Source organism: Rutilus rutilus (assembly GCF_951802725.1).
Source record: "Rutilus rutilus genome assembly, chromosome: 19".
Lineage (NCBI taxonomy): Eukaryota > Metazoa > Chordata > Actinopteri > Cypriniformes > Leuciscidae > Rutilus > Rutilus rutilus.
Window position 1 is genome coordinate 1,973,856 of NC_140232.1, and position 27,955 is coordinate 2,001,810.

The 27,955-nt window shown below is 40.5% G+C and overlaps 2 protein-coding genes across 8 annotated transcripts in view; both read right to left on the minus strand.

Annotated features, from left to right (window-relative positions):
* The window catches only part of LOC311278748 (nuclear factor 7, ovary-like), a 1,193,180-nt gene that overhangs the window by 1,116,182 nt on the left and 49,043 nt on the right, over positions 1-27,955 (minus strand). The gene's annotated exons all lie outside the window — the stretch shown is intronic.
* cdk11b (cyclin dependent kinase 11B) overlaps positions 1,079-27,955 on the minus strand; it is a 47,077-nt gene continuing 20,200 nt past the window's right edge. For all 7 annotated transcript variants that reach the window (XM_084389755.1, XM_084389754.1, XM_084389752.1 and 4 more), the window contains exons 7-19: positions 25,746-25,883; positions 23,543-23,641; positions 23,300-23,425; positions 22,825-22,896; positions 21,826-22,028; positions 20,380-20,592; positions 15,867-15,972; positions 12,266-12,387; positions 10,872-10,979; positions 9,584-9,700; positions 7,313-7,461; positions 2,876-3,062; positions 1,079-1,502 (exon numbers count right to left, since the gene is read on the minus strand). In XM_084389755.1, coding sequence (XP_084245881.1) covers positions 1,410-1,502; positions 2,876-3,062; positions 7,313-7,461; positions 9,584-9,700; positions 10,872-10,979; positions 12,266-12,387; positions 15,867-15,972; positions 20,380-20,592; positions 21,826-22,028; positions 22,825-22,896; positions 23,300-23,425; positions 23,543-23,641; positions 25,746-25,883 — 1,733 coding nt within the window. In that variant the 3' untranslated portion in view covers positions 1,079-1,409. The remainder of the gene's footprint in view (positions 1,503-2,875; positions 3,063-7,312; positions 7,462-9,583; positions 9,701-10,871; positions 10,980-12,265; positions 12,388-15,866; positions 15,973-20,379; positions 20,593-21,825; positions 22,029-22,824; positions 22,897-23,299; positions 23,426-23,542; positions 23,642-25,745; positions 25,884-27,955) is intronic.

Genomic DNA, 27,955 nt, shown 5'->3' on the forward strand with positions numbered 1-27,955 from the left:
AGTCGACACCATTGCTGAGTATTTCCTCCTTAAAACTGCAGTGAACCAAAGACAGTCTCAAACACACGCTTTGAAATCGCTGGTGTTTCTGACGTCACAAACTACCTTGTAACCAATCAGATCAACGTGTGATCGTCAACCAGTGGATCTCTGAGCTGAGTGAGTGAGTGGAGGCGGGCTCATTTGCATATTCATAGAACCATGCATACTAAATGAGGCAAGGGTGTCGAGTTACAGTCAAGATATTATATTTTTCCAAGAAAAAAAATACTTAAATTTGTAATTTTGGTGCTCAAAGATGAGTTTTAAGGGATAAAATGATCGACTACAGGGGGACTTTGAGGACTTAAAGACAGAATCACTCGACGTGAAGCAGGGTGGAACTAGCAGTGGCTTCTCACACTTTACTATGCTCACTATTTCACTGATAAGTCACAGGGAAGTTTCTGTGCTCCTGAATGTTTCTGTGTGTGAGTGAGTGTGTGTGTGTGTTTGACTCGGCCTTCATTAAAGCAAAACTGCACACACACAGAACACAGAAACACATCCCAAAGAAGCAGGACAGTGACAGAACATAAAAAAAGTTGAATGCCGTGTCAAGCATGACAGCGATAGCTGCTGTGAGTGAGTGGAGGCGGGGCTCATTTGCATATTCATAGAACCGCTTATACTAAATGAGGCAAGGGTGTCGAGTTTCATTCAAGATATTTTAAGGCATGAAGACATTTTCTCAAAGAAAAAACATTTAATGTCATTTTGGTGATTTTTAGGACCGGTTCACAGAAACACATCGCAGCAGGACAGTGGAGCACAAAGTTGAATGCCGTGTCATGTGTGAGACGCTGAGGTTACAACTCGTCCGCCTAGTGGCCAACATGTCCGCCAACATCGGAGAGTGGTTATAGGTGTGTGAGCGGCTCCTTAGAAGAAAAGTTTCTCTTAAACGGCTCCGTCAGGCGATTCACGTACAGAACCTTCCAGGGTTTCCGAGATGGGATCATTTTATGAATTTAGTTTTAGCGATTTGAATGCACACCGTCCAGCCAATCAGAATTAAGTATTCAAAAAGACCATAGTGTCAATGTTTTCAAAACAGTTTTATTTAATATTCATATATCACTAAAATGAGTTTTTTTATCCTACTCCTCAACTACCATTGCAGATGGAGAGAAAAATAAACGCTCTGCTTGTTTTCAAGCTGGACAAAAGAACCAAGCAAGACAAACCAACACATTATATTTCAGAGAAGCATGAGGAATCTGAAGCACTCGAGCTTCACGGAGGTCCTCGGCGCTGTGAGAAACGGGTCCCCAGAGTGTGTGTGTGTGTGTGGAGTTCAGTGAACTGCTCTTAAAGTGAGTCTCAGCGTCATGACAGACGCGTTCAGAGAAACCCAGCGGCCATCGGGCTCAGAACTTCAGGCTGAATCCCGGACCGGCTTTGGACGCGCCCTGGTTCGCACTGGTCAAATGGAAACCAGTATCTTTCAGATCATCATCACCCTGAAGAGCACAACAGAAGAGATGAGAATCAGAAAAAGGACGAGCACATGAAAGCACAGTGATTTACTGAGTATTATCTTGGTCAACAGAGACAGAACTGTGATTCAAAACAGTTTTAAAGGGATAGTTCACCCAAAAATCAAAGTCGTGTCATTAATTACTCACACTCATGTCGTTCCAAACCCGTCCTTTTGATCATCTTGATGTAATTTAGGCTTTTACTAAAGTATGCTTGAAATTCTGTTCATATGTGAATAAAAGCCTAAATTACATCTGTTCATCATAAAGCGATCGAGTCTCTTCAGAAAATCTGGACTGAACTGTTCAGTTCATATATATTAGTTTTACGATCTCTTTGTGAACTTTTTGAAGCGTCAAGCGTGGTAGTTGCGTAACTGTCAATGGAGGGACAGAAATCTCTCAGATTTCATTAAAATATCTTCATTTCATGTTATAAAGATGAACAAAAGGACGGGTTTGGAACGACATAAGTGTGAGTAAATAATGACAATTTTCATTTTTTTGTGAACTATCCCTTTAAGTAACATGAACAATAATCTGTGTTCACAACCCATTTTTCTGCTGTAATGATTTTTTTTTTTAGTTCAACAGGATATTCAATGACAAAAAAATAATTAAACAAATGTTAAATTAAAATAATTAAAAAATAATAGGCTCATTTGCATATTCATAGAACCGCGCATACTAAATGAGGCACGGGTGTCGAGTTACATTCAAGATATTTTAAGGCGTGAAGACATTTTTTTCAAAGAAAAAACGTTTAAATATGTAATTATGGTGATCAAAGATGAGTTTTAAAGGTGCAGTGTGTAATATTTAGGAGGATCTGTTGACAGAAATGCAATATCATAAACATAACTGTGTTTTCAGTGGTGTATAAAGACCTTACATAATGAAGCGTTGTGTGTTTATTAGCTTATAATGAGGCGTTTCTCTCTACACACACCGCAGGTCCGCTTACATCCACATGTTTCTACGGTGGCCCTGAGCGGACAAGCGCGTTTCCTCACTATGTTGTTCTTCATGATAAGAAGCTTCAGCTAAAGTCAGCGAATAAAACACTGACACAATGATGAACAAGTGACAATAATATTCGCAATAACATCGTTTTACTGAATAATTAAGTCAATATAATTTCTTAATTTATCTTTGTAAAGAAACCTCCGCTTAACTGGCTACTCTCTGCTGTCTCAGACGACGACATCACTTCCTGTCGGCCACCGTAACTTCTGTTGGGTGCAGTTCACCACCTCACCACTAGATGCTGTTAAACTTACACACTGCAGCTTTAAGGGATAAGATGACTGAGTACAGGGGGACTTTAAGAAAGATGTTGAGCTGAGAGTGAGTACCATCTGGCTGAACTGTCCTCCCTCGGGCGCGCGCGGGCTGGTTCCTCTCTTCACGCGCTGCTGCTCGCTCTTGGCCGGCCAGGTGGGGAACATGGAGGGCTCGATGGGGAGCGGCGTCTCGCGCAGGTACTCGTGTTTGAGCGCCTCGTCCGCGCTGATGCGCTTCGCAGGGCAGTACGTCAGAAACCTGAGGCGGGAAGCAGACTGGTGAGAGAAAGTCCTGTAATGAACATCCCTGAACTAACTTAAGCTGGACTGTGACGCTATTTTCTTCTGGAAACAAACTTTATTGCATTATTTTCCTGTTATCTCTGTAAAGCTGCTTTGAAACACTCTGTGTTGTAACAAGTGCTGTATAAATAAAGGAGACATGACGTGATGTCAGGAGCAGCTGATGTGAACAGCGCTGTAGGAATCGACCCGCTCTACATCACAGGAACGCTTATTTGTACCTGGAACTCAACCGTCCGTTAAGGTGCCGTTACACTGAACATGATCTTTAAGTCATTATATATTGTCAACACTTTAGTTTTTAATGTAATACCACAGTGTTTGTTCTAAATGATTTATCAGTGCACATCATTATTGTTTTAATAATCTTGAATCAGAATCACTTCCTCTCCTCTTCTCTTCTCTGATGATGTGGGCGGAGCAACCTGTCACTCACATGAGATCAGCCAATAGCAAACCACCACCATCCAACCAATTCCACACAGATACAATCAAGCCCGCCCACATTTGTTCTTGATCCAGAAGTGTTTCACTCGGATATACGACACAAGTCACATCTTCACTTTCATGTCAACTTTAAATGTTCTTGCGCTTACATTAAAGCCCCACTGAAGTGCCTTGTCTGATGCGTTCACGTAATTTCCACTGAAACAGAAGCTAAGGCGGGGCATATTGAATGGCTCCGCCCCCTTTTCAAACAGCCAATAGCGTTTTAGTTTCCCCTCACAGACTGACAGCACCATGGAAGTGAATCCGAGCGCTGATGATATGCTGGATTTAATAGTAGAGGTGTGAATAAACTCTAGCCATTTCATTCTTAACCAACGTACAGTTTCTGAGCAACCGAACACACACTGCAACCCATATGGCTCCGGTGTTTATAGCAGAGGGGGCGGAGCTTCAGATTCTAGAGAGCATTTGATTGGACAGAAGATGTGATGAGAATCTGAAGTGATGTCATAATCCCTGATCCATTTTAGCAGAAGTAAGAGACTAAGTTTTGAATGCTTATATCTCTTAAATGTGAATTTTGTCATTGTTTGGTAAGACATCATAACCTTAAGGCTAACATATTCATAGTAAAAGCAAAAAAAAAAAAAAAAAAAAAAAAAAAAAAAACTTACATTTTGATTTCAGGGGGACTTTAAATAATCTCAAAGAATGAGTGGCATGTTTCGACGCCACTGTCAACGGTCGGCTCTGAACTTAATGGACACAAAGTAAGAGATACTAGAGGCTGCATCCTTCGAAGTCCGCGAGGGTCGTTGTGAAGTGGGACGGTCATTAGATATCCCAGTAAACTGTAACCTAATACTTGCATGGCGTAATCTGGCAGAATAAATCTGATCGAATGAGGCACGTTTACTGTGATCTTAAACGTCCTTCCTCTTTCTTCTCATGTGATTGTGGTGTTTTCAGCCCGGCTGTGACGCACATCGACTCCCTCAAACTATGCAAACAAGAACGAGAGATTTCAACTGGAGAAATAAATCAGACGTCTGAAAACATGTCGAAGCAGCGCTCAGACCGATGGCTGTTTATTCCAGATGAACGATTCGCAATCGTTCAACAGACTCAATGACAAGGTCTGTAAACAGAACAAAACACATCAAGTTTAATGCATGATATTTTATTTATTTACCCTCATTAAAGACAGGGACGCATATATCGGCAACCTGACAACACCTTCAAACACATTCAATGACATTTATAACATCTTAGTTATAGTCTTTAGTTCTTAAGTGCTTCATAATGTGAAGCAGCTGTTTCTGCACTTCAGCAAAACAACAGCAATACACACAGTTCCTCCGTCTGTGCGGCGCTCAGTAAGGAGGACTTTCAGGACATCTGAACATCTTATATTCATTCATCTTTTATTTAACTATGACGTATTCTGTCACAACAGTCAGCTGATTTACTAATATAATCACTTGAATGTACTGATATCAAATCAGTAAGTGTTTTGTATCATATATTGTTTCCTTTAAGTTAATAAAGATAAAGTTTTCTTTACATTTAATGTAGAATATAAATATATATATTAATATATATATAATATATATTAATATATATATTCAGTCCCACTTTATATTAAGTGTCTTTAACTACTTAGTTAAAGTGTCTTTTCCCGTCATCCTTTGACTAGCGTTACATTATATCTTCACGCCCACATTCATGCAAATGTTTTTAAACCATTCAAGTGCGATATGAGTTAAATGAAGTCTTAAATGGGTTAACTGAAGTCTTAAATGGGTTAAATGAAGTCTTAAATGAGTTAAATGAAGTCTTAAATGAGTTAAATGAAGTCTTAAATTAGTTAACTGAAGTCTTAAATGGGTTAACTGAAGTCTTAAATGGGTTAAATGAAGTCTTAAATGAGTTAAATGAAGTCTTAAATGGGTTAAATGAAGTCTTAAATGGGTTAACTGAAGTCTTAAATGGGTTAAATGAAGTCTTAAATGAGTTAAATGAAGTCTTAAATGGGTTAACTTAAGTCTTAAATGGGTTAAATGAAGTCTTAAATGAGTTAAATGAAGTCTTAAATGGGTTAAATGAAGTCTTAAATGGGTTAAATGAAGTCTTAAATGAGTTAAATGAAGTCTTAAATGAGTTAAATGAAGTCTTAAATGAGTTAAATGAAGTCTTAAATGGGTTAAATGAAGTCTTAAATGAGTTAAATGAAGTCTTAAATGAGTTAAATGAAGTCTTAAATGAGTTAAATGAAGTCTTAAATGAGTTAAATGAAGTCTTAAATGGGTTAAATGAAGTCTTAAAATGGGTTAAATGAAGTCTTAAATGAGTTAAATGAAGTCTTAAATGGGTTAAATGAAGTCTTAAATGGGTTAAATGAAGTCTTAAAATGGGTTAAATGAAGTCTTAAATGGGTTAAATGAAGTCTTAAATGGGTTAAATGAAGTCTTAAATGGGTTAAATGTAGTCTTAAATGGGTTAACTGAAGTCTTAAATGAGTTAAATGAAGTCTTAAATGGGTTAAATGAAGTCTTAAATGAGTTAACTGAAGTCTTAAATGAGTTAAATGAAGTCTTAAATGGGTTAAATGTAGTCTTAAATGGGTTAAATGAAGTCTTAAATGAGTTAACTGAAGTCTTAAATGAGTTAACTGAAGTCTTAAATGAGTTAAATGTAGTCTTAAATGGGTTAAATGAAGTCTTAAATGGGTTAAATGAAGTCTTAAATGAGTTAAATGAAGTCTTAAATGGGTTAAATGTAGTCTTAAATGGGTTAAATGTAGTCTTAAATGGGTTAACTGAAGTCTTAAATGGGTTAAATGAAGTCTTAAATGAGTTAACTGAAGTCTTAAATGAGTTAAATGTAGTCTTAAATGGGTTAAATTAAGTCTTAAATGGATTAAATGAAGTCTTAAATGAGCGTTAAGAGTTGACAATAGGATGCGTGTCAGATCAGTGTCAGATCCGTGTCATGTGCGTCACAAAACACATCTAAACCGGAAAGAGCTTTGAGATCGACTGTATAAATAGATTTGACAAGAAATCTGAGGTATATTTTACAGACTGCTGAAAGCTACAGAACAGAAGTGAATGAATCGCTGTGATTCACAGTAACGACTGGATCCAGGCAGAGAACGCTGGATTTGCAGTATCATTGTTTGTTAATATGCTGAATTTAGGGGTAAAATCACACCCTATATATTGTATTGAACTCATCCAGTTATGCAGAATATACGATGGTAAATATTTAATTGATGTTTTCAAATAAACACTGACGAAAACTACACAAGTTAAGGCTGAACGATATGATGATATATATAACACTGATATAAGTGATCACATGGATTTAGACTTATTATTGTGTTTATATAAAGCGTTCACAGGTATATTTGCTTCATGTATTTCCCCGCCGTTGAAATCAGGCTCATATAAATGTCAGAAACACGATTCCTGCTGCATGTCAATATCCATGATCACTGGATCTTTGGTAAGTTGCAAGGAACACTATATCGAGTCCAAGCTTTAGTTTAAACTGATAATCGTGTGTTTTACTGGCGTTTTCACAGTTTCCTCTATTAAATCCAGTCACTCCGCAGCTCTTCTGCCACTCAGGCCGGCTGAGGGAGTGTGTTCCCGTGGGAAACTGACTCAGTGCATAACCTCTATATAAAGTGTGACCAATAACTCTAGTAAATATAGAGATACATAAACACATGCTAGTGTTGCGCGCTCTTACTTGTTCATGAGGTCGAAGCCCTGGTCGGACAGCAGCGCCCCGAAGCGCTTGCGCAGGTTGTTGTAGGGATACTCTGTGAAAGTCATCTTCTTCACCGCTGGAAGCTCACTGTATCCCGGCCAGATCTTCTCACTGGGGGAGCCCAGGTCCTACACACACACACACACACACACACGTCAGCTGTGAACACGTCCAATCCAGCAACTCCACTGCATTCAGTGTCTACAGCAGTGTTGACTGTGACGAGCTGTTTTCCCGAGGTCATTAAACGATAACTGTGACTATTAACGTGATATTATTGATGGGAGAAAAAAGGACACGTAATATGACTGACTGCTGTCCTACAAGTGTTGAGTGCGGTTGCCAGATGTCACCTTGTGCTGAAATCCCCCAATCAGAGCTTTACTCTTAAAATTATGCATTTCTGCCTGGTGTCTTACTGTAATATTTGCACTCTGGCAACCCTGCGCTCTCTCTACAGTCTACACCGCAGAAGCAGCGCAGAGGAAGCGGAACATCTTCAGTGATGAACTGTAATAAATCCAAACATGAATCTCGACTATATTGCGGTTGCTGAATAAATGTACTTATGCAACCTCTGTGTGATGACACAGTCTTTTAGCTGATGTTGTAATGGCAGGCTACAAACGAGGCTTTCACTTTGCACAGATTCACTCTTTCTGCTTTGCAACTGCACATCATTTACAAGCACAAACAACTACATTATAGACAAAAACAGGCGTTTTCAAAAACGACTCTCGAGCTGGATATCATCGAGTACTTCTGTGACATGCTAACACTGAAAGAGGAGGAAATCTATGGTTTTACATGCTTGTACTGGCACTTATAATCCCATCAAAAAACTGGGTAATACTTTATTAGACAGACCGGGTTAAACAGAGATAGTAAACTAATGAAGACGGAGAATGTTCCCCGCACTTTCAAAATAAAAGTCCAGCTTCCAACTCATCAAGCAAGCAGAAAAACGTATTGGCATATGCTTATAATAATAAAAAAAAAAGCCAAATATCAGCCGATATAACAGCCTTGGTGAATCCCTATATATAACGGTCCCTGCTAGTCAATCCCACAGTCTTCACTGACATTAACAGGCATTATCCAGCTCTGCATCCTGATAAACTCATTACTTCAACTCTAATTACTACTCCTGGGATCAAGCTCTCAAAAACTGCTGTTTTTTAATTTCCCCTTTGCTATTATTTTCTTGCCAAAAATATTGCACCGTCTGGGCAGCCATTCAAATCCCACTTTGGGCTGCACTAATCCTAATCCCAATCCCAATCCTAATCAGGGATACTGTGCAAAATAGACAGTGTTTAGAAAGGGATTCAGTTGTGTGTGTTTGCACTGGAACTGATACATTTCTGAAAACTGAAAAGATTAAATTATGATTCGGGGTGCAGCGATACGAATATTTTGGCCGATGCCGATAATTATTTATATTTGAAAGCCGATAACCGATATATTGGCTGATGAATCTGAATCCAAATTTTTATATCATTTTTTAGAGCATGATAGTAAAAGCCACGTCCCAAACACACAATTATGATGTTCTCATGATCAGACTTGCGCTGCACGTGTTGCACTGAACTGTATTTTTCTTTTCTGAAGTGATTCCAATCATATTTCAAGCCATTCATAACCATCATGATGAGCAGTGCGCATCTGAAACTGAAGGAAATAATACATTATTCATCGGCTTTAATATATCGGACAAACTTTCTTATCAGGCCGATAACGATAACTTTAAAATGAACATATATCAGCCGATACCGATATGGTGGCCGATATATCGCGCATCCCTAATTATGAAGTAAAAATAAGTGTTTATTTATCACGATTAATCTGCATATATCTGCATTATTGCGGCCAACAAGTGCTTTTAATATGATCAGCCCCTGGTGGCTTGTGTGCAAACTAATACTCCTATGATACAGACGACTCTCCTGGTCCCTCCTAACAAACCAAGTAAAAAAATAAAATAATTCATGCACATGATTATCAGCATTATCATCAATTTATTTAAAAAATTTGTGTGCAATATGTCTATTTATGTGTGCAGACTTCTGTGTGGTGTGTGCATGTTATGCGTGATGAATGTTGCTCCTGGTACAGTCTGTGAAAACAACTCTCTATCGAGGGCAGTAAAGAATGAATATGAATATCAAGACTGATGAGTATATTGTAATAGTCTTATCAAAACTCACTGGTTTAATTAACTGAAGACTTTCAGGATGTGATGAAACATACCTTGAAAATTTTGTTAATTTGATCAATCTCGGATTTGCCAGGGAATAGAGGCTTCTGGGTGAGCAGTTCTCCGAATATACAGCCCACCGACCACATGTCCACGGCTGTGGAGTATTCCTGTCAGGAGACACACGAGAGCATGAACACAAGCTGATGATCATCACCAACACAGCGAGTCTACCATCAACAAACTCGACTCCAAGAGTGATGTTTCACACCTGATGAAGACGAGACTAAACAAACATCGAGAATATCAATGCAATATCATTTATCAGAACGTCATTACAAAACATTCCAGTACAAAAGCAGTAGTGCTGTGCAAGTCTGTGTTTGCATAATGTGTGTGTGTGTGTACGGTGTATAAATACAATTAAGAAAAATGTGTTATTTATTTATAAAATATTTATATATAATATAAATTATATATAAACATATATACAGTATATATGCAAATATTTTCAGAAATATATACAAGCATGCGTGTGTATTTATATATACAGAATAATTATACACCGTACACACACACACACACATATATTATGCAAACATAGACTTTTATTTTGGATGCGATTAATCGCTTCACAGCCATAAAAAAACAAAAAAAAACATTTGACGTTTACAAAAGAATATTCACATATTTAAAATATAAATCGACAGCATGAGACGCCTTATTTACTTCTGATTACAACATATATACTATATGGCAAATCTGATTGTATCAAAGTGCAAACTGTATAAGGATGAAAATATTAGGATATTATTAACATCCTGATTTTATGTAAAGCTGTAAAAACAATGCGTATTGTATTTGACTGGATTTGTCTTCAGGATTATGGGTAGTGGAGTATTTAAAGGCGGATATGTAACGGTTTCATGTATTAATCACTTTTTTTATTGTCAATTTGTGAACAGCTTTTAACAAAACTTCAGTTTATCTATAAAAGGCTGATGTTTATGTGACGGACTCGGGGCGTTTGTCGGGGGGGGGAAACGAACGGATGATGTCACGTGCGCTCCCGACAGGTGTCGCTAATAACAAGGCTTTCCAAGTTTGTACATATAGCCCCTTTAAACAATATTTCTGTAGCCTCTACAGGAGCATCAGTCTTCACTTCATCTAAAAGCTCACGGCTTAAAGGCTTATATGTTTTTGTTTACTGTGAAAAATATGGTTGGATCCCAATTCTTGCTCTCTGTACACACATTACATTGTATTTAGTGATTATTTCTGGGGCGTCCTGATCTCCGGCTCTGCCCTGCAGGTGTGTGTGTGATGTCATCGACTGACCTTTGCCCCCAGCAGCAGGTCAGGTGACCGGTACCACAGCGTGACCACCACAGGTGTGTAGGGCTTGAGCGGAGAGCCGTACTCTCGTGCCAAACCAAAGTCTCCAATCTACAAAACACATTCACATTTTAGCTAATCTTCTGAATATCACATTCATATTAATAGCATTAAAGGGACAGTTCACCCAAAAACAATATATGCAAACAAGTGATGATGTGTAAAAAGCCGGGCTGGGCATTGACACAAATTTCACGATTCAATTCCGATTTACAAGCTTGCGATTCGATTAAATTCATTTGGATACACACTGCCATTCAAAAGTTTGGGATCGGTACTTTTTTTAGGTTTTTAATTTAATTGGTTTGTAAGTCTCTTCTGCTCACCAAGGCTGCATTTATTTGATTAAAAATACAAAAAAAGTTATATTTTTAAAATATTATTACAATGTAAATCAGCTGTTTTCTATGTGAATATATATTGTAAAATGTAATTTCATCAAATCTGAATTTTCAGCATTACTCCAGTCTTCAGTGTCACATGATCCTTCAGAAATATGATGAAACATTCATTATTATTCTCAAAGTTGAAGACAGTTGTGGACACTTTTATTTCAGGATGCTTTGAAGAATAGAAAGTTCAAAAGAACAGCATTTATCTTTTGTAACATAAATGTCTTTACTGTCACTTGCTGAATACATATATTGATTTCTTTAATTCCCACAACTTTGTAAAAAGTTGTACACAACTGTTTTACACACTGATAATCATAAAATGTTTCTTGAGCATCAAATCATCATATTAGAGTGATTTGTGAAGGATCATGTGACACTGAAGACTGGAGTAATGATGCTGAACATTCAGCTTTGATCACAGAATTTAAAAAAAACGATGATATATTCACATAGAAAACTGCTGATTTACACTGTCAAACAATATTACTGTTTTTTGTTTTGTTTAGTTTTTTAGTCAAATAAATGCAGGCTTGGTGAGCAGAAGAGACTCTTTCAAAAACATTAAAAATCTTCCCGATCCCAAACCTTTGAACGGTTCAACAGCGATCTGTGTGTCAGCACACATTAAAGACACACAAACACACAGACTTTGTTTCATATCAGAAGTATCAAAGCTGATTGTGATTATTGGATGGCAGGAGCTACAAATAGTGTTAGTGAAGTTTAGTTCTTCAACTGAAAGCAGCACTGACCAAAGATCGAACCTGGGATTCACTGGGATTCAAGAATCAATATCAGTTGATTCAATCAAAACTCTATATGTTTAGCCCAGCCCTGGTAACGGACGAATCCAGCTGATAGGAAAATATCATTAATCTGAATAAAACATTGAATAAAAAGAGTTTCCATGTGAGTTTTGTGATGAGGTCACGGCTGTCTGACCTTCAGGATGCCCTTGTGGCTGAGCAGCAGGTTTGAGGTCTTCAGGTCCCGATGGAGGATCCAGTTATCATGCAGATGCCGAACACCCCTCAGCAGCTGGATCATCAGGGTCTTGACCTCGCCTCAACGGGACAGACACAACACAAGTCAACCTCGTCATCGAGACGGACACAACACAAGTCATCCTCCTCATCGAGTCACTACAGTGCGTGCAGAATTATTAGACACGTTGATTTTCTGATCATATTTCTTTTTTCCAGGCAGGAAAATATGAGGCAGGTTTGTTATGATAGGACAATATTTGGCTGAGATACAACTATTGAACATCTGGATTCTGAAGGTGCAAAAGAATCGAAACATTGAGAAAATCTCCTTTAAAGTTGTGCATTTATGTTGGCGATTGTACAGCATTCACTCAAACAAATACATGTTTTATATATTTGCGGTTGGAAATTTACTAAATATCTTCATGGAACATGATCTTTACTTAATATCCTAATAATTTTTGGCATAAAAGAAAAATCGATATTTTTTTAACCCCATACAATGTATTGTCGGCTATTGCCACAGATATACCCGTGCGACTCGAGACTGGTGACGTGATCAAGGGTCACATATATTTTATTTTTATAGACCGACAGATTGAGAGTGACTCTTGTAGGACCAGCAGCAGATCCTCTTGTGCCACTGTTTGAAGAACTCGTCTTCCAGAATCTGGCAGTAAGTTTTGGGAGTTTATTTTTAGTCCATTTCTGCAAAACGGACTTCAGGCTAAAAATAAACTCCCAAAACTTACTGCCAGATTCTGGAAGACGAGTTCTTTTAAGGATTCTTTACCTAATGGACTACATGATAAACACTGTTAATTTCATTTACATTTACATTTACATTTACATTTAGCAGACGCTTTTATCCAAAGCGACTTACAAATCAGGACTAAATTAAGCGAGTCATCATGAAGAGGCAAAAGACAACAACAACGCAAGAAGTGTTCAGAATACGAAGTTCAGGCATTATTCAGAGTAGCATAAGCATGATAAGTGGGATTTTAAGGGAAAGGTTTTTTTTTTATTTTTATTTTTTTTATTTTTTTTATGAGTTTAGGTGCTCATGGAGGAGATGGGTTTTCAGCTGTTTTTTGAATGTTGTCAGGGATTCAGCATTCCGGATGAGGGTGGGGAGAGTGTTCCACCAGCATGGAACTGTGAATGAGAATGATCTGGAAAGTGATTTTGTGGCTTTCTGTGATGGAACCACGAGACGTCGCTTGTTGATTGATCGTAGGCGTCTGGTGGGGATGTAGGCTCGTAGGAGTGAGTGAAGGTAGGAGGGAGCTGAGCCTGTGATAGATCTGTAAGCAAGCGTCAATGCCTTGAACTTGATGCGAGCAGCGAGAGGTAGCCAGTGCAGAGAGATTAACAGAGGGGTGACGTGGGCCCTCTTGGGCTCGTTGAAGACAAGACGAGCTGCAGCATTCTGGATCATCTGAAGAGGTTTGGTAGCACATGCTGGAAGTCCGGCCAGAAGAGCATTGCAGTAGTCAAGCCTAGAAATGACCAGGGCCTGGACGTTTTCTACTGGCCTGATCGTTTTCTACTGGCCTGATTTATACGTTTGTTCTGTTGTATTTACTTGTCCTATTGCTCATAATTTGATTATTGGTTCCCATGTTATTGCTTACTGTTTAAGTTAATTAATCTAGCAGCTTTTGGTGTCATAACCTTATTTATTATGTTTACATGTGTCAAAAATAACAAGAACAATACTAGGCTTGTTTTAAAGCCCAATTTTCTTTTCATTTACTTTAATTTTTTGTTGTGGGGCCAGTGAAAAACTGAACCACTGGCCCGATCAGGCCAGTAGAAAACGTACTTCGCGTTGAGTCCTGGATTGTTATTAAGATCTTTTTATTTAATTACTATAAGTTTTAGGACTCTTAGCCTAACCCAAGTCTCTGATATCCTGATATCTTAAAGGGTTCCTGATGGTTTCACACTTCATTCTTCATTGTTTTGCAGTTAACGTGTCCACCTGTTGTTGTCTGACCCTGCTGACCCAATGAGCCTTTCACTGTCCACTGGTCATGCTTTAAACGTGCTCTAAGTGATGTCACGCGTTTAGGCCAAAACATTTTTTGTCACATCCAGCAAACATCTCCTCACTATCCGCTAGCTGCCTGTCCCCTGAACACACTGTAAAGAAACGCGGTCTCTGTAGACAGCCCAGCCTACACAAACAGCAACAAAAACAAACTGGCCCAGCCTGGACCACGAAACATAACAAACAGTGTTCCAGCCAATCACCGACAAGAATGATGTGGGGGTGGGGGGTTAGTGCACGTGCACATGAAGGGGGTTGTGGAGGAGAGAGAAGCATGAAGAGGGAAGTTAGCTAGAGGAGAGATGTCCTAGACAACGACTAATGTTAAAATTATATTCTCTTGAATGTTGATATTGCCGACACACGACCAAAGAGATGACGTTCCGATGAACAAATAGCAAAGAAGAGGGAAAAGGAGAAGGAACGGGCGAAGTCCCGAATTTACATCGGAAAAGCCTCCGACGTGTTCATGACTGTTTCAGGAAGCACGGAAGGGAGGGTCGAGGGGACGGGATGAGGAGAAGGGAGGGGGAGGGTTCGGGATGAAGAGAAGGGAGGGTCGAGGGGACGGGATGAGGAGGGGGACGGGATGAGGAGGAGGGAGGGGACGGGATGAGGAGGAGGGAGGGGGAGGGGGTGGGATGAGGAGAAGGGAGGGGGTGGGATGAGGAGAAGGGAGGGGACGGGATGAGGAGGGGGACGGGATGAAGAGAAGGGAGGGTCGAGGGGACAGGATGAGGAGGAGGGAGGGGGCGGGATGAGGAGGAGGGAGGGGGAGGGGGACGGAATGAGGAGGAGGGAGGGTCGAGGGGACGGGATGAGGAGGAGGGAGGGTCGAGGGGACGGGATGAGGAGGAGGGAGGGGTAGGGGGTGGGATGAGGAGGAGGGAGGGGGCGGGATGAGGAGGAGGGAGGGGGCGGGATGAGGAGGAGGGAGGGGGAGGGGACGGGATGAGGAGAAGGGAGGATCGAGGGGGCGGGATGATGAGGAGGAGGGAGGGGGAGGGGACGGGATGAGGAGAAGGGAGGGTCGAGGGGATGGGATGAGGAGGAGGGAGGGGACGGGATGAGGAGGAGGAGGAGGAGGAGGGAGGGGGAGGGTCGAGCTAGCCTCCGTTTTGTTTGACAATACTTCGAACATCAACAAGAAGTGAGTCACCCAGCGTCGCTGAGAGCAGTTTTAACTCCAGTTTCTAGAACTGCATTCTTCTCATGGGCATTTCATAATATTTGGCTTTCCAGTCTGAGTTAAATCTCTTTTTTGGCTTATTTCATCCGTAAAAGAAAACGTGCCTAATCATTACACACACCTGAATATAAGCCGTTTATCATTTCCAGCCTTCAGGATCTACTATATATCACTTAAATATGATTAAATACTACAGTAATAGTAGTTATTAAGATTAATGTGGTTTGGAATTGGTCAAAAGTGCCTGGAAAAAAAAAATCAATGTGCCTAATTGACATCATGAATTCCCAAGGTTAAGGTCATAGGTCATACCAGGCAGGAAGGGCTGTTTCATGGTCTCCATGAGGCTCTTCAGGTCATGCTCTACATAATTCATCACAATGTAGATTTTATCCATATTACTGCCGACGACGATCTCCTGCAGGACAAGCACACACTCATAAACAACCAACAACTACACAGGTTATTAGTATTATTACAATAAAATTGGTTAAATATCTGGTAAGAATGTTAAGGAGACACAATAATGTCTGAGTTAATGATTTAACTTAAATTAACTGACAGTGAGAAATATATGTTTTAAAACATTTAATAATCTTTGTCACTGTTAGTTAATAAGTGAACAGTGGCTTCTTATATCAGCAATATCATATTTCACATGAAGAGGGATCCAATCTTGATGTGTTTATGGTTTAAATATGTCCTCTATTCTCACAGAGGGTTTGATTAATGAGGCGTATATATGCAAAGTTTATTCCACTGTAGATGTGGAAGACTTGAAGACTTGAGGAAGACTTGAGGAAGACTTGAGGAGGACTTGAGGAGGACTTGAGGAAGACTTGTGGAAGACTTGTGGAAGCCCTGAGGAAGACTTGTGGAAGACTTGAGGAAGACTTGAGGAAGACTTGAGGAAGACTTGAGGAAGACTTGTGGAAGACTTGTGGAAGACTTGAGGAGGACTTGAGGAAGACTTGAGGAGGACTTGAGGAGGACTTGAGGAAGACTTGAGGAGGACTTGAGGAAGACTTGAGGAGGACTTGAGGAAGACTTGAGGAGGACTTGAGGAGGACTTGAGGAAGACTTGAGGAGGACTTGAGGAAGACTTGAGGAGGACTTGAGGAGGACTTGAGGAAGACTTGTGGAAGACTTGTGGAAGCCCTGAGGAAGACTTGTGGAAGACTTGAGGAAGCCCTGAGGAAGACTTGAGGAAGACTTGAGGAAGACTTGTGGAAGACTTGTGGAAGACTTGAGGAGGACTTGAGGAAGACTTGAGGAGGACTTGAGGAAGACTTGAGGAGGACTTGAGGAAGACTTGAGGAGGACTTGAGGAAGACTTGAGGAGGACTTGAGGAAGACTTGAGGAGGACTTGAGGAGGACTTGAGGAAGACTTGAGGAAGACTTGTGGAAGCCCTGAGGAAGACTTGTGGAAGACTTGAGGAAGCCCTGAGGAAGACTTGAGAAAGACTTGAGGAAGACTTGAGGAAGACTTGTGGAAGACTTGTGGAAGACTTGTGGAAGACTTGAGGAAGACTTGAGGAAGACTTGAGGAGGACTTGAGGAAGACTTGAGGAGGACTTGAGGAAGACTTGAGGATGACTTGAGGAAGACTTGAGGAGGACTTGAGGAGGACTTGAGGAAGACTTGAGGAAGACTTGTGGAAGCCCTGAGGAAGACTTGTGGAAGACTTGAGGAAGCCCTGAGGAAGACTTGAGGAAGACTTGAGGAAGACTTGTGGAAGACTTGTGGAAGACTTGAGGAAGACTTGAGGAAGACTTGAGGAAGACTTGTGGAGGACTTGAGGAGGACTTGTGGAAGACTTGAGGAATACTTGTGGAAGACTTGAGGAGGACTTGAGGAGGACTTGTGGAAGACTTGAGGAAGACTTGTGGAAGACTTGAGGAAGACTTGAGGAAGCCCTGAGGAAACTTGAGGAAGACTTTACGAAGACTTTACGAAGACTTGAGGAAGACTTGAGGAAGACTTGAGGAAGACTTGTGGAAGACTAGATGAAGACTTGAGGAAGACTTGAGGAAGACTTGAGGAAGACTTGAGGAAGACTTGTGGAAGACTTGTGGAAGACTAGATGAAGACTAGATGAAGACTTGAGGAAAACTTGAGGAAGACTTGTGGAAGACTTACTGTTCCTACAATCATTTCATTTTCTTTTTTCAGATTAATTTATTGGATCGATTTGTCTTCCTTTTTCTTTCTCTTTCTGTTGTTTTTCTTTCTCTTTTTTTCTTTCTCTTTCTGTCTTTTTCTTTCTCTTTCTCTCTTTTTCTTTCTCTTTCTCTTTTTCCTTCTCTTTTTCTTTCTCTTACTGTCTTTTTCTTTGTCTTTTTCTTTCTCTCTTCCTTTCTCTTTTTTCTTTCTCTTTCTGTCTTCCTTTTTCTTTCTCTTTCTGTCTTCCTTTTTCTTCCTTTCTTTCTCTTTCTCTCTTTTTCTTTCTCTTACTGTCTTTTTCTCTCTTTCTCTCTTCCTTTCTCTTTCTGTCTTCCTTTTTCTTTCTCTTTCTGTCATTTTTCTTTCTCTTTCTCTCTTCCTTTCTCTTTCTGTCTTCCTTTTTTTCTCCCTTTTTCTTTTTCTTTATCTTTCTGTCTTCCTTTTCTTTCTCTTTCTCTCTTCCTTTCTTTCTCTCTAATTTTCTTTCTTTGTCTTTTTCTTCCTCTTTCTGTCTTTTTTCTTTCTCTTACTCTTTTTCTTTCTCTTTCTCTCTTCCTATATTTCTCTCATCCTTTTTTCTTTCTCTTTCTGTCTTCCTTTTTCTTTCTCTTTCTCCCTTTCTCTCTTTCTCTCTTTTTCTTTCTCTTTCTCTTTCTCTGTTCCTTTCTCTTTTTCTTTCATCTTTTTCTTTCTCTTTCGCTCTTCCTATATTTCTCTCATCCTTTTTTCTTTCTCTTTCTGTCTTCCTTTTTCTTTCTCTTTCTCCCTTTTTCTTTTTCTCTCTTTCTCTCTTTTTCTTTCTCTTTCTGTTCCTTTCTCTTTCATCTTTTTCTTTCTCTTTCGCTCTTCCTATATTTCTCTCATCCTTTTTTATTTCTCTTTCTGTCTTCCTTTTTCTTTCTCCCTTTTTCTTTCTCTTTCTCTGTCTTCCTTTTTCTTTCTCTCATCCTCTTTCTCTTTGTCTTCCTTTTTCTTTCTCTCATCCTTTTTTCTTTCTCTATTCCTTTCTCTTTTTCTTTCTCTCTCTTTCTGTCTTTTTCTTCCTTTTTCTCATTTTCTTTCTCTTTCGTTATTCCTTTCTCTCTATTCCTTTTTATTTCTCTCTTCCTTTTTCTTTAAATGCCCGTCTCGGCAAGTATTCTCTCTGTTATGTCATAAGTGAACAAAAGAGAAAGAAAACTGAGAAAGAAACTGGATGTTTGTCAGTTTATTCGGTCTTAAAGTGACATCAGCCTAATATTCCTGCTGTTGTCAGTGTCATTAATGTTAATAAAACAATAAAATACAGCTTTAACGAAGATGAAAATATATTTAATTTCTACAGTGAACAAATAGTGTTATTTTACATTAAGGCTTAATTATTCATTTCTGTACCTGAACACTGCTAGACTATGGGCCCTATCTTGCACCCAGCGCAATTGACTTTGTACACCGACGCATGTTTCATTCCTATTTTGCACCCGCGCAAAGCGCGCTTTTCCCTCCACAGAAGCACGTCGCTAAACTAGGGAATGAACTTGCGCTCCCTGGGCGGTTCAGCGCAAAAAAGGAGGCGTGTTCCGGCGCAAACAATCCCTGGTGCTATTTTACTGTTCCATAAAACAATTGCGCCACTGGCCAGAAAAAACCTAGTCTAAAGTCAGTGGCGCGTTGCGCGTTGTTCATTAGGCTATTTTAAGGGCGCATGCTTGACCATAATGTATCGCGTGCACAACGCGCATACACTTTCTCTAATCTACACAGAAGCAGCCGTTTTCATTTTTGCAAATCATATTATTACAAACGAGATAGATAGATAGATAGATAGATAGATAGATAGATAGATAGATAGATAATTTATTATAAAATCATACATCTAGCTTACACATTTACCCACATTATTATATACCTGTTTAACCGAAGCTAATTTGGGTGTGTTTCTCGATCCCCAATGTCACTGGGGATATTCTGGGGATATTTAATTTGATTTTATCAATCAATAAATTCCACTAGAAACAAACCTTGTTGTATTATTTTAATTTAATACTGTGAAGCTGCTTTGATACAATCTGTATTGTGAAAAGCGCTATACAAATATACTTGACTTGACTTGACTTGACTTCTCTCTCTTTTACGGCCGTGACGAGAGCGTTGCTCTCCTCGGCTGTGAACCGCTCCTGGCGTGCGCCTGGCAAATCCGCCGTTATAATAGCAATACGCCAAGGAAAAAGCGCGTCTGCTCTTAAAGGGAATGTGAGATGATGCTCTGATTGGGTTATTTCACGTTACGCCCAAACCACACCTATGAATAATGAAGCTACTTCAGACCAACCCCTTTTAGATTTGCGCCAGGCGCAAGAGTCATTTATCCCGCCGGGAAAATAGCAACAGCGCCGAGACCCGCCCACAAAGTTACTTGCGCTTTGCGCTTTGACACTTGCGTTTCAGATCGTTAAAATAGGGCCCTATAACTTTGTTATTTAGTGTTAATCTCTGCTTGAGTATTTGTGAATTTGTTCTTATTTTATTACTGGTTGTTCACTTGTTTTTATATGTGAACTTTATCAGTTAGGCTAGCATTGTTTGATGTGGTATCGAAGAACTTTAAGTAATAACTGAAAAGCAAAGTTACAGAAATAGTGAAAAGCATGCATGTGTGTGTGTGTGTGTGTGTTGTCTGACCCTGACGGTGACGATGTTGGGGTGCTGGGCCTTCAGGATGGTGTTGATCTCCCGCAGTGAGGTGATGGGGAAGCCCTCCTTCTCCTTCTCCATCTTCAGGCGCTTCAGGGCCACGATCTCATCAGTCTTCTTGTCTTTCGCTCGATACACCACTCCATACGTGCCTTCCTCAATGCGGTTCAAGCACTGGAACTCCTCTACGCTCCGACAGCCCTGAGCACAGACAGCAGAGAGAGAGTGTGTGTGTGTGTGTGTGTGTGTGTGTGTCTTCCTCAATGCGGTTCAAGCACTGGAACTTCTCTACGCTCCGACAGCCCTGAGCACAGACAGCAGAGAGAGAGTGTGTGCGTGTGTGTGTGTGTGTGTGTGTGTGTGTGTGTGTGTGTCTTCCTCAATGCGGTTCAAGCACTGGAACTTCTCTACGCTCCGACAGCCCTGAGCACAGACAGCAGAGAGAGAGTGTGTGTGTGTGTGTGTGTGTGTGTGTGTGTGTGTGTGTGTGTGTGTGTGTGTGTGTGTGCGCGTGTCTTCCTCAATGCGGTTCAAGCACTGGAACTTCTCTACGCTCCGACAGCCCTGAGCACAGACAGCAGAGAGAGAGTGTGTGTGTGTGTGTGTGTGTGTGTGTGTGTGTGTGTGTGTGTCTTCCTCAATGCGGTTCAAGCACTGGAACTTCTCTACGCTCCGACAGCCCTGAGCACAGACAGCAGAGAGAGAGTGTGTGTGTGTGTGTGTCTTCCTCAATGCGGTTCAAGCACTGGAACTCCTCTACGCTCCGACAGCCCTGAGCACAGACAGCAGAGAGAGAGTGTGTGTGTGAGAGAGTGAGTGTGTGTGTGTGTGTGTGTGTGTGTGTGTGTGTGTGTGTGTGTGTGTCTTCCTTAATGCGGTTCAAGCACTGGAACTCCTCTACGCTCCGACAGCCCTGAGCACAGACAGCAGAGAGAGAGTGTGTGCGTGTGTGTGTGTGTGTGTGTGTGTGTGTGTGTGTGTGTGTGTGTGTGTGTGTGTCTTCCTCAATGCGGTTCAAGCACTGGAACTTCTCTACGCTCCGACAGCCCTGAGCACAGACAGCAGAGAGAGAGTGTGTGTGTGTGTGTGTGTGTGTGTGTGTCTTCCTCAATGCGGTTCAAGCACTTGAACTCCTCTACGCTCCGACAGCCCTGAGCACAGACAGCAGAGAGAGAGAGTGTGTGTATGTGTCTGTGTGTGAGTGAGTGAGTGAGTGAGTGAGTGAGTGAGTGAGTGAGTGAGTGAGTGAGTGAGTGAGTGAGTGAGTGAGTGAGTGAGTGAGTGAGTGAGTGTTTGTGTTTGTGTGTGTGTGTCTTCCTCAATGCGGTTCAAGCACTGGAACTCCTCTACGCTCCGACAGCCCTGAGCAGACAGCAGAGAGTGTGTGTGTGTGTGTGTGTGTGTGTGTGTGTGTGTGTGTGTGTGTGTGTGTACCTGTAAAGCGGGCAGGTATTTGGGCAGCTGCTTCTTCAGCTCCACAGGAGAGATGGGAGGAGACTCAGGGATGTAGTTCTCCTCAGGAGTGGCTGAGTGAGACGGAGACTGAGGCGTGACGTCGACCGGCTCTTCCTCTTCTTCCTCTGCCTCCTCTTCCTCAACGCTCACCTCAGAGTCGTGATCAAACCGAGACTCGGGAACTGGCAAAACAACAACACTCACATTTATACCAATGAACTCACAAGACTTGAGGTAAATATTCATGACCTTACATGTTAAAGGTGCAGTGTGTAAGTTTAACAGCATCTAGTGGTGAGGTGGTGAACTGCACACAACAGAAGTTACGGTGGCCGACAGGAAGTGATGTCGTCGTCTGAGACAGCAGAGAGTAGCCAGTTAAGCGGAGGTTTCTTTACAAAGATAAATTAAGAAATTATATTTACCTAATTATTCAGTAAAACGATGTTATTGCGAATATTATTGTGACTTGTTCATCATTGTGTCAGTGTTTTATTCGCTGACTTTAGCTGAAGCTTCTTATCATGAAGAACAACAGTGAGGAAACACGTTTGTCCGTTCAGGGCCACCGTAGAAACATGTGGATGTAAGCGGACCCGCGGTGTGTGTAGAGAGAAACGCCTCAATCTAAGCTAATAAACACACAACGCTTCATTATGTAAGGTCTTTATACACCACTGAAAACATAGTTATGTTTATGATATTGCATTTGTGAACAGATGCTCCTAAATATCACACAATGCCCCTTTAATTAAGAATAAAAATAAATGTTTAAATTTACCACAGCATATCTTAAATAAAATTAGTCACTATGCAAACAATTCTGGGTTTATTTTTTCCCCAAAACTATTCCGTGATTTTCCGGGGTTTTCACGAACCCTGCGCAGTCCCATCATACCATGCAAGAGATATTTGAGAATGCTACAATATAAATCTCAATTATATTAAATCAAAACCACAAATAAAAGCAATGCTCACTGGGAGGAATGTGGTTTCCATTCTCTCGGTCCTCTTCCTCCTCCTCTGACTGTTCCTCGTCGCTCAGGACTCCTGGGAAATACATTCTCAGAAATTACAGTTTTCCAAATCATATAAAAAATGTACATCGTTTAATGTCCCAGTGCACTCTGAACATATATACACATCCGTACATGATTGCGGTTCATGTGCTCAACAGATACGTGTGTGATGCTCCAAGCATTCAAAGTAATCTCTGATGTACTGTGAGCATAAATGTGGCAATAGACACTTCATATTTCGCTTTAATCACGACAGATGTGACTGATTTAATTTAATTGTGTGGGGCAATTTCTGCCGCCGTATGTTGAACTTGTGGGACTTTTCTGTTCATTTTGGTGCCATTTTTGCCCCAAACACGTTCATTTCTGACCGATCTGCACTGATAGAGAGTGTGTGTGTGTGTGTGTGTGTGTGTGTGTGTGTGTGTACGAACCTCCGCTGTGTTCTGGCCCCTCAGACTCTGATCCTGACTCGCCCTCTTCTTCTCCCTCACTCTGGCTGCTGGACTCTTCCTCATCATTCTCCTCACCTTCCTCTTCCTCTTCCTCAGAGCCAGAGCCTGACGAAACACACACAATCAACACACATCTAACACAACTCAGACAGAGAGACAGACACAGAGAGAGACAGACACAGAGAGACAGACACAGAGAGAGAGGGAGAGAGAGGGATGTACCCAGTGATGATGACTCTGGTGTGCTGGTCTTCCTCTCACTGTCACTGATGTCCTGCAGATCTGACAGAAGATCTTTATCCTCCATCTTTCCCTCTCGCACTGCAAATATATAAAACAATATATATATATATATATGTGTGTGTTTACAGCATTTTGATGCAGCATGCCTGATTTAATGCTGGATTCCGGTTCAGAATCACTGAAACACGCGGGCTCTGTAAAGCAGTGTTTGGTGAAACACAACATGGAGAATTCCCTTTAATGAAAGCACACAGAGCTGATGACCATGGAAGCTCGTTTCCATCACAGAATAAAAATAAAAAAGGTAATTGTGACTTTATTTCACAATTCTGAAGTAAAGTCAGATTAAAGTGAAATTTATATAAACTTATTTATGAAATTTATGAAAATTATTTAAAATTATATAAACTATTGTAAAGTAAGAATTGTGGGATATAAACTGTCAGAATCGTGTTGAAGTCGCAATTACCTTTTAAAATATTTTATTTCTAAGTGGAAACAAGCTTCCATAGATAACGGTGTGTATGTGTGTGTGTGTGTGGGGTGTGTGTGTGGGGTGTGTGTGTGTGTGTGGGTGTGTGTGTGTGTGTGTGTGTGTGTGTGTGTGTGTGTGTGTGTGTGTGTGTGTGTGTGTGTGTGTGTGTGTGTGGGGTGTGTGTGTTAGAGCTTAAATCGGGCCCAACAAAGGCCTATGATCACGCGCGTGAACTCGACAATCGACTACTGTGGACTTCGACCGAAAACAGGATGTAAATACAGGTATGTGCGCTGGCTGAATAAACATCATTTTTTATATATTTCTTTCACATCTACTGCAGTCAGATTCACCCGCGTTCACAAAAGGAATCACTCACATGACCTGTGCACTTGTAATGACACATCAAGGATGTTAAGAGCCTAAAAGCAGGTTTAAAACTTGCCCCATTGAAGTCAACAGGGTGCAAATTTTAAAAAGAGGATAACACGGTGTAGGAAACACCGATTTGTGTCGTTGTTCTCTGTACTGACAGCACTCCAAATGTACAAAAAAATGAGCTCGATGTTAAAATTGACCGGAGTTCTCCTTTAATAATGTTACTTCAACATATTGTTATTTCAACATAATATGTGTGTGAGCAACAAGCAAGATGTGCATTTGTAAATTCGGTGACTGCGTGTGTTACGAGTTTCAAATGGTGTAAGTGACCGCGGCGCCTCCATGTCATGATTATATTGTCTGCTATATTGCTTTTTATGTATTAAATCCAGGCAATTGGTTGATGAAAAATGTATTAAAATTAAGATACAATTTATACTAAACGAAATTCACTTTAAAGAAAAGCTTTCTTCAAAACAAAACTTAAAACTATGTGCTTATTTAATGGCTAAAACACGTATAGGCTATCAGACTCTCTTTTTGTACAAATTGCAGCACATTCATTTAATTCTGAATTTGGCACATATAAGTTGAAAGGCATTTGTTTGTGCATAGTAAAACATATCTGTAACATTTATCAAGTTCATAATTGTGTGTGCATTCATTAATTATTATCTTAATGAATAGGCCTAATGCGACAAGGAAGAAGCCTGTAAACTGCGTTGTTTGTTTATTCAGAAATAGTTGAATGGATCGGAAAAGTAACAAGAGGACATTGAGGCCTGAGGCTGACTACTATCATCATTTCTGGCATGGCAAGACTGCTTCATGTGTCTGTTCATCGTCGAAGTCCCCGTTTTTTTGCTGTCATAGGCGAGCAGCGTGCCGCATTTAATGCACGAGACAAAGCCAACACATGTGTTGTCACTCCCCACGACTAGTTTAAAATGTTTTCATACCTCCGATTTTCCTCCAAACTTGCTCAAAGTTAATTCTCCTGTTTTCATTTTTTTCTTTGCTTCTTCAAGCTCCATGTCGCACTTAGAATAGCAACAGAATAGCAACAGAATAGCCTACAGCACTCACAGCAGGTGTGATGCGTCATGCGTGTGAGACTGCGAGTGGACGAGACGCTGCGCATGACACGTGACGTGCTTTATCAAGGGCCCGACCCGACCCGAGGACAGTGGCGGGAAATATCAGGTCAGTGGTGGGTCGGGTCGGGTCGAGTCCGGGCTCGGGCAGAGAATTTAAGCTCTAGTGAGCATGGTGTGTGTTGTGGTGTGGTGTGGTGTGGTGTGGTGTGGTGTGGTGTGTGTGTGTGACCTGCTCGGCGTGGGTCGCTGCTCTCGGCTTTGGTCTCTCTCTGCGGGCGAGCAGGACTACGGCTCCGGCTCCGGTGACGAGAACGGCCTTTATCTGCGAACTCCTCGGCAGGAGCTCCTCGGTGATGAGACACGGGCCCTGAACACACACACACACACACACTGTAAGTCCAGTGTAATCTGGCCAAGAACTTCAACATGCAAAACCACAGTCCAGTTTTCTATATGGCATTCAGGCAATAAATCTGACAATACTCTGAAAACAAGGGAGAATATGCAGGATTGGTTCTGTTCTGATGTGAGGAAGCAACATCACAGTTCTAAAATCATGTAGAGCTGATGATGATGATGATGATGATTGAAGAAAGGCTGAATAACATCTAAACTGTTATTGTGGTTATAGACATGACGAACATCTGAGTGAAACCGCTTATCAAAAAAGAATAAATGCAGGGCGGGGCTTGGTTCTGTGCATCAGTTGTTGATTGGATGTTGAGATGTGGGTGTGGCATGAAAAGTTATGCAAATGAGCATGAGCTTGAGGGGCGGGGCTTAATAATCCTGTATACATCAGTGGAGAGAAGACTGACACTTCACTGGAAGATCAGTGACATTTTCTTCAAATATTATGAGGTCAAAACATATTTAAAGTCCCCCTGTGGTGCAAATCCAGCTTTTAATGTTGTTTATGTGTCTATGAGGTGTTTTTAATATGCTTTATGCTTTGAGTATTTTCTCCTTAAAACTGCAGTGAACCAAAGACAGTCTCAAACACACGCTTTGAAATCGCTGGTGTTTCTGACGTCACAAACTACCTTGTAACCAATCAGATCAACGTGTGATCGTCAACCAGTGGATCTCTGAGCTGAGTGAGTGGAGGCGGGGCTCATTTGCATATTCATAGAACCGCGCATACTAAATGAGGCAAGGGTGTCGAGTTACATTCAAGATATTTAAAGGCATGAAGGAAAAATCTTTTAAATATGTAATTTGGTGATCAAAGATGAATTTCAAGGGATAAAATTATCGACTACAGGGAGACTTTAACAAATGAAACAATATTGTTTAGATTGTTCACAATAAGATCTAAAACATGCATTTAGAAAATAGATTTCCACTTCAATAATCACTAAGTTTACATGCATATACTAACTCAATATCAGTGCTTTTCTGTCAATTGTGTGTTTCTATGGATCAAGGAGTTGCACTCAATCATTACACCAGTATAACACTTCCTGTTCTTTAGGTCTTTATCTCTATATTCTCTTTTTTTTACAACAGAAATTAACCATCACTGAACTTACTTCAGCTGGACTGTGACACTATTTACTTCTAGAAACAAACATTATTCTCCTGTTATCTCTGTAAAGCTGCTATATAAATAAAGGTGACTTGAATTGACTAAAGACCTCCAGAAACTTGTGTGTGTGTGTGTGTTGTCCCTTCTCAAGTCAAGTCACCTTTATTTATACAGCGCTTTTAAAGCAGCTTTACAGAGATAACAGGAAAATACTGCAACAAAGTTTGTTTCTAGAAGAAAATAGTGTCACAGTCCAGCTCAAGTAAGTTCAGTGATGGTTCATTTCTGTTGTAAAAAAAAAAAGAAATTTAGTTTATATATATATATATATATATATATATATATATATATATAAAAACTAAATTTATATATAAATTTATATTTATATATAATATATAAACGCCGCTCTGGAGAAAACCGTGATGTCATCGTCCAGCTCAGTTCAGTTCTCATATAATGGTGTCAACAGTGTCAAAACAGAGCAATAATATTGTTGAATATTAAATTAATTGTCCCCAATTGAACCTTAGCAAGGAGTTTGATTGACAGGCAATCTGGCCAATCATAATCCGCCATCCAACGAATCCGCCATTTCTGTCCGACAAAGCAGTCAGGAGAGTTAGTAGATTAACGCTGGTGGAAACGGAGTGTCTTTCCACAGTTAAAACAACATTCCTTCTGATGTTCATTCATGTTTATTTGATGCTATAAATGAACTAGAAGGAAGAGATGATCGGTTCACGAGGAGCTTTAACTGAGGCTCTACAGAGATCTGTCAGACACATTAAAGAGCCACATAACTGTATTTATTGTTTAAATTTGAAAGTTGAGACTTTATTTCATATCAAAAGTACCCTGCTCTGTCCTGTCTGTCAGTGTGTTGCCAGTGTCCTCTCTGCTCCGCGATGTAT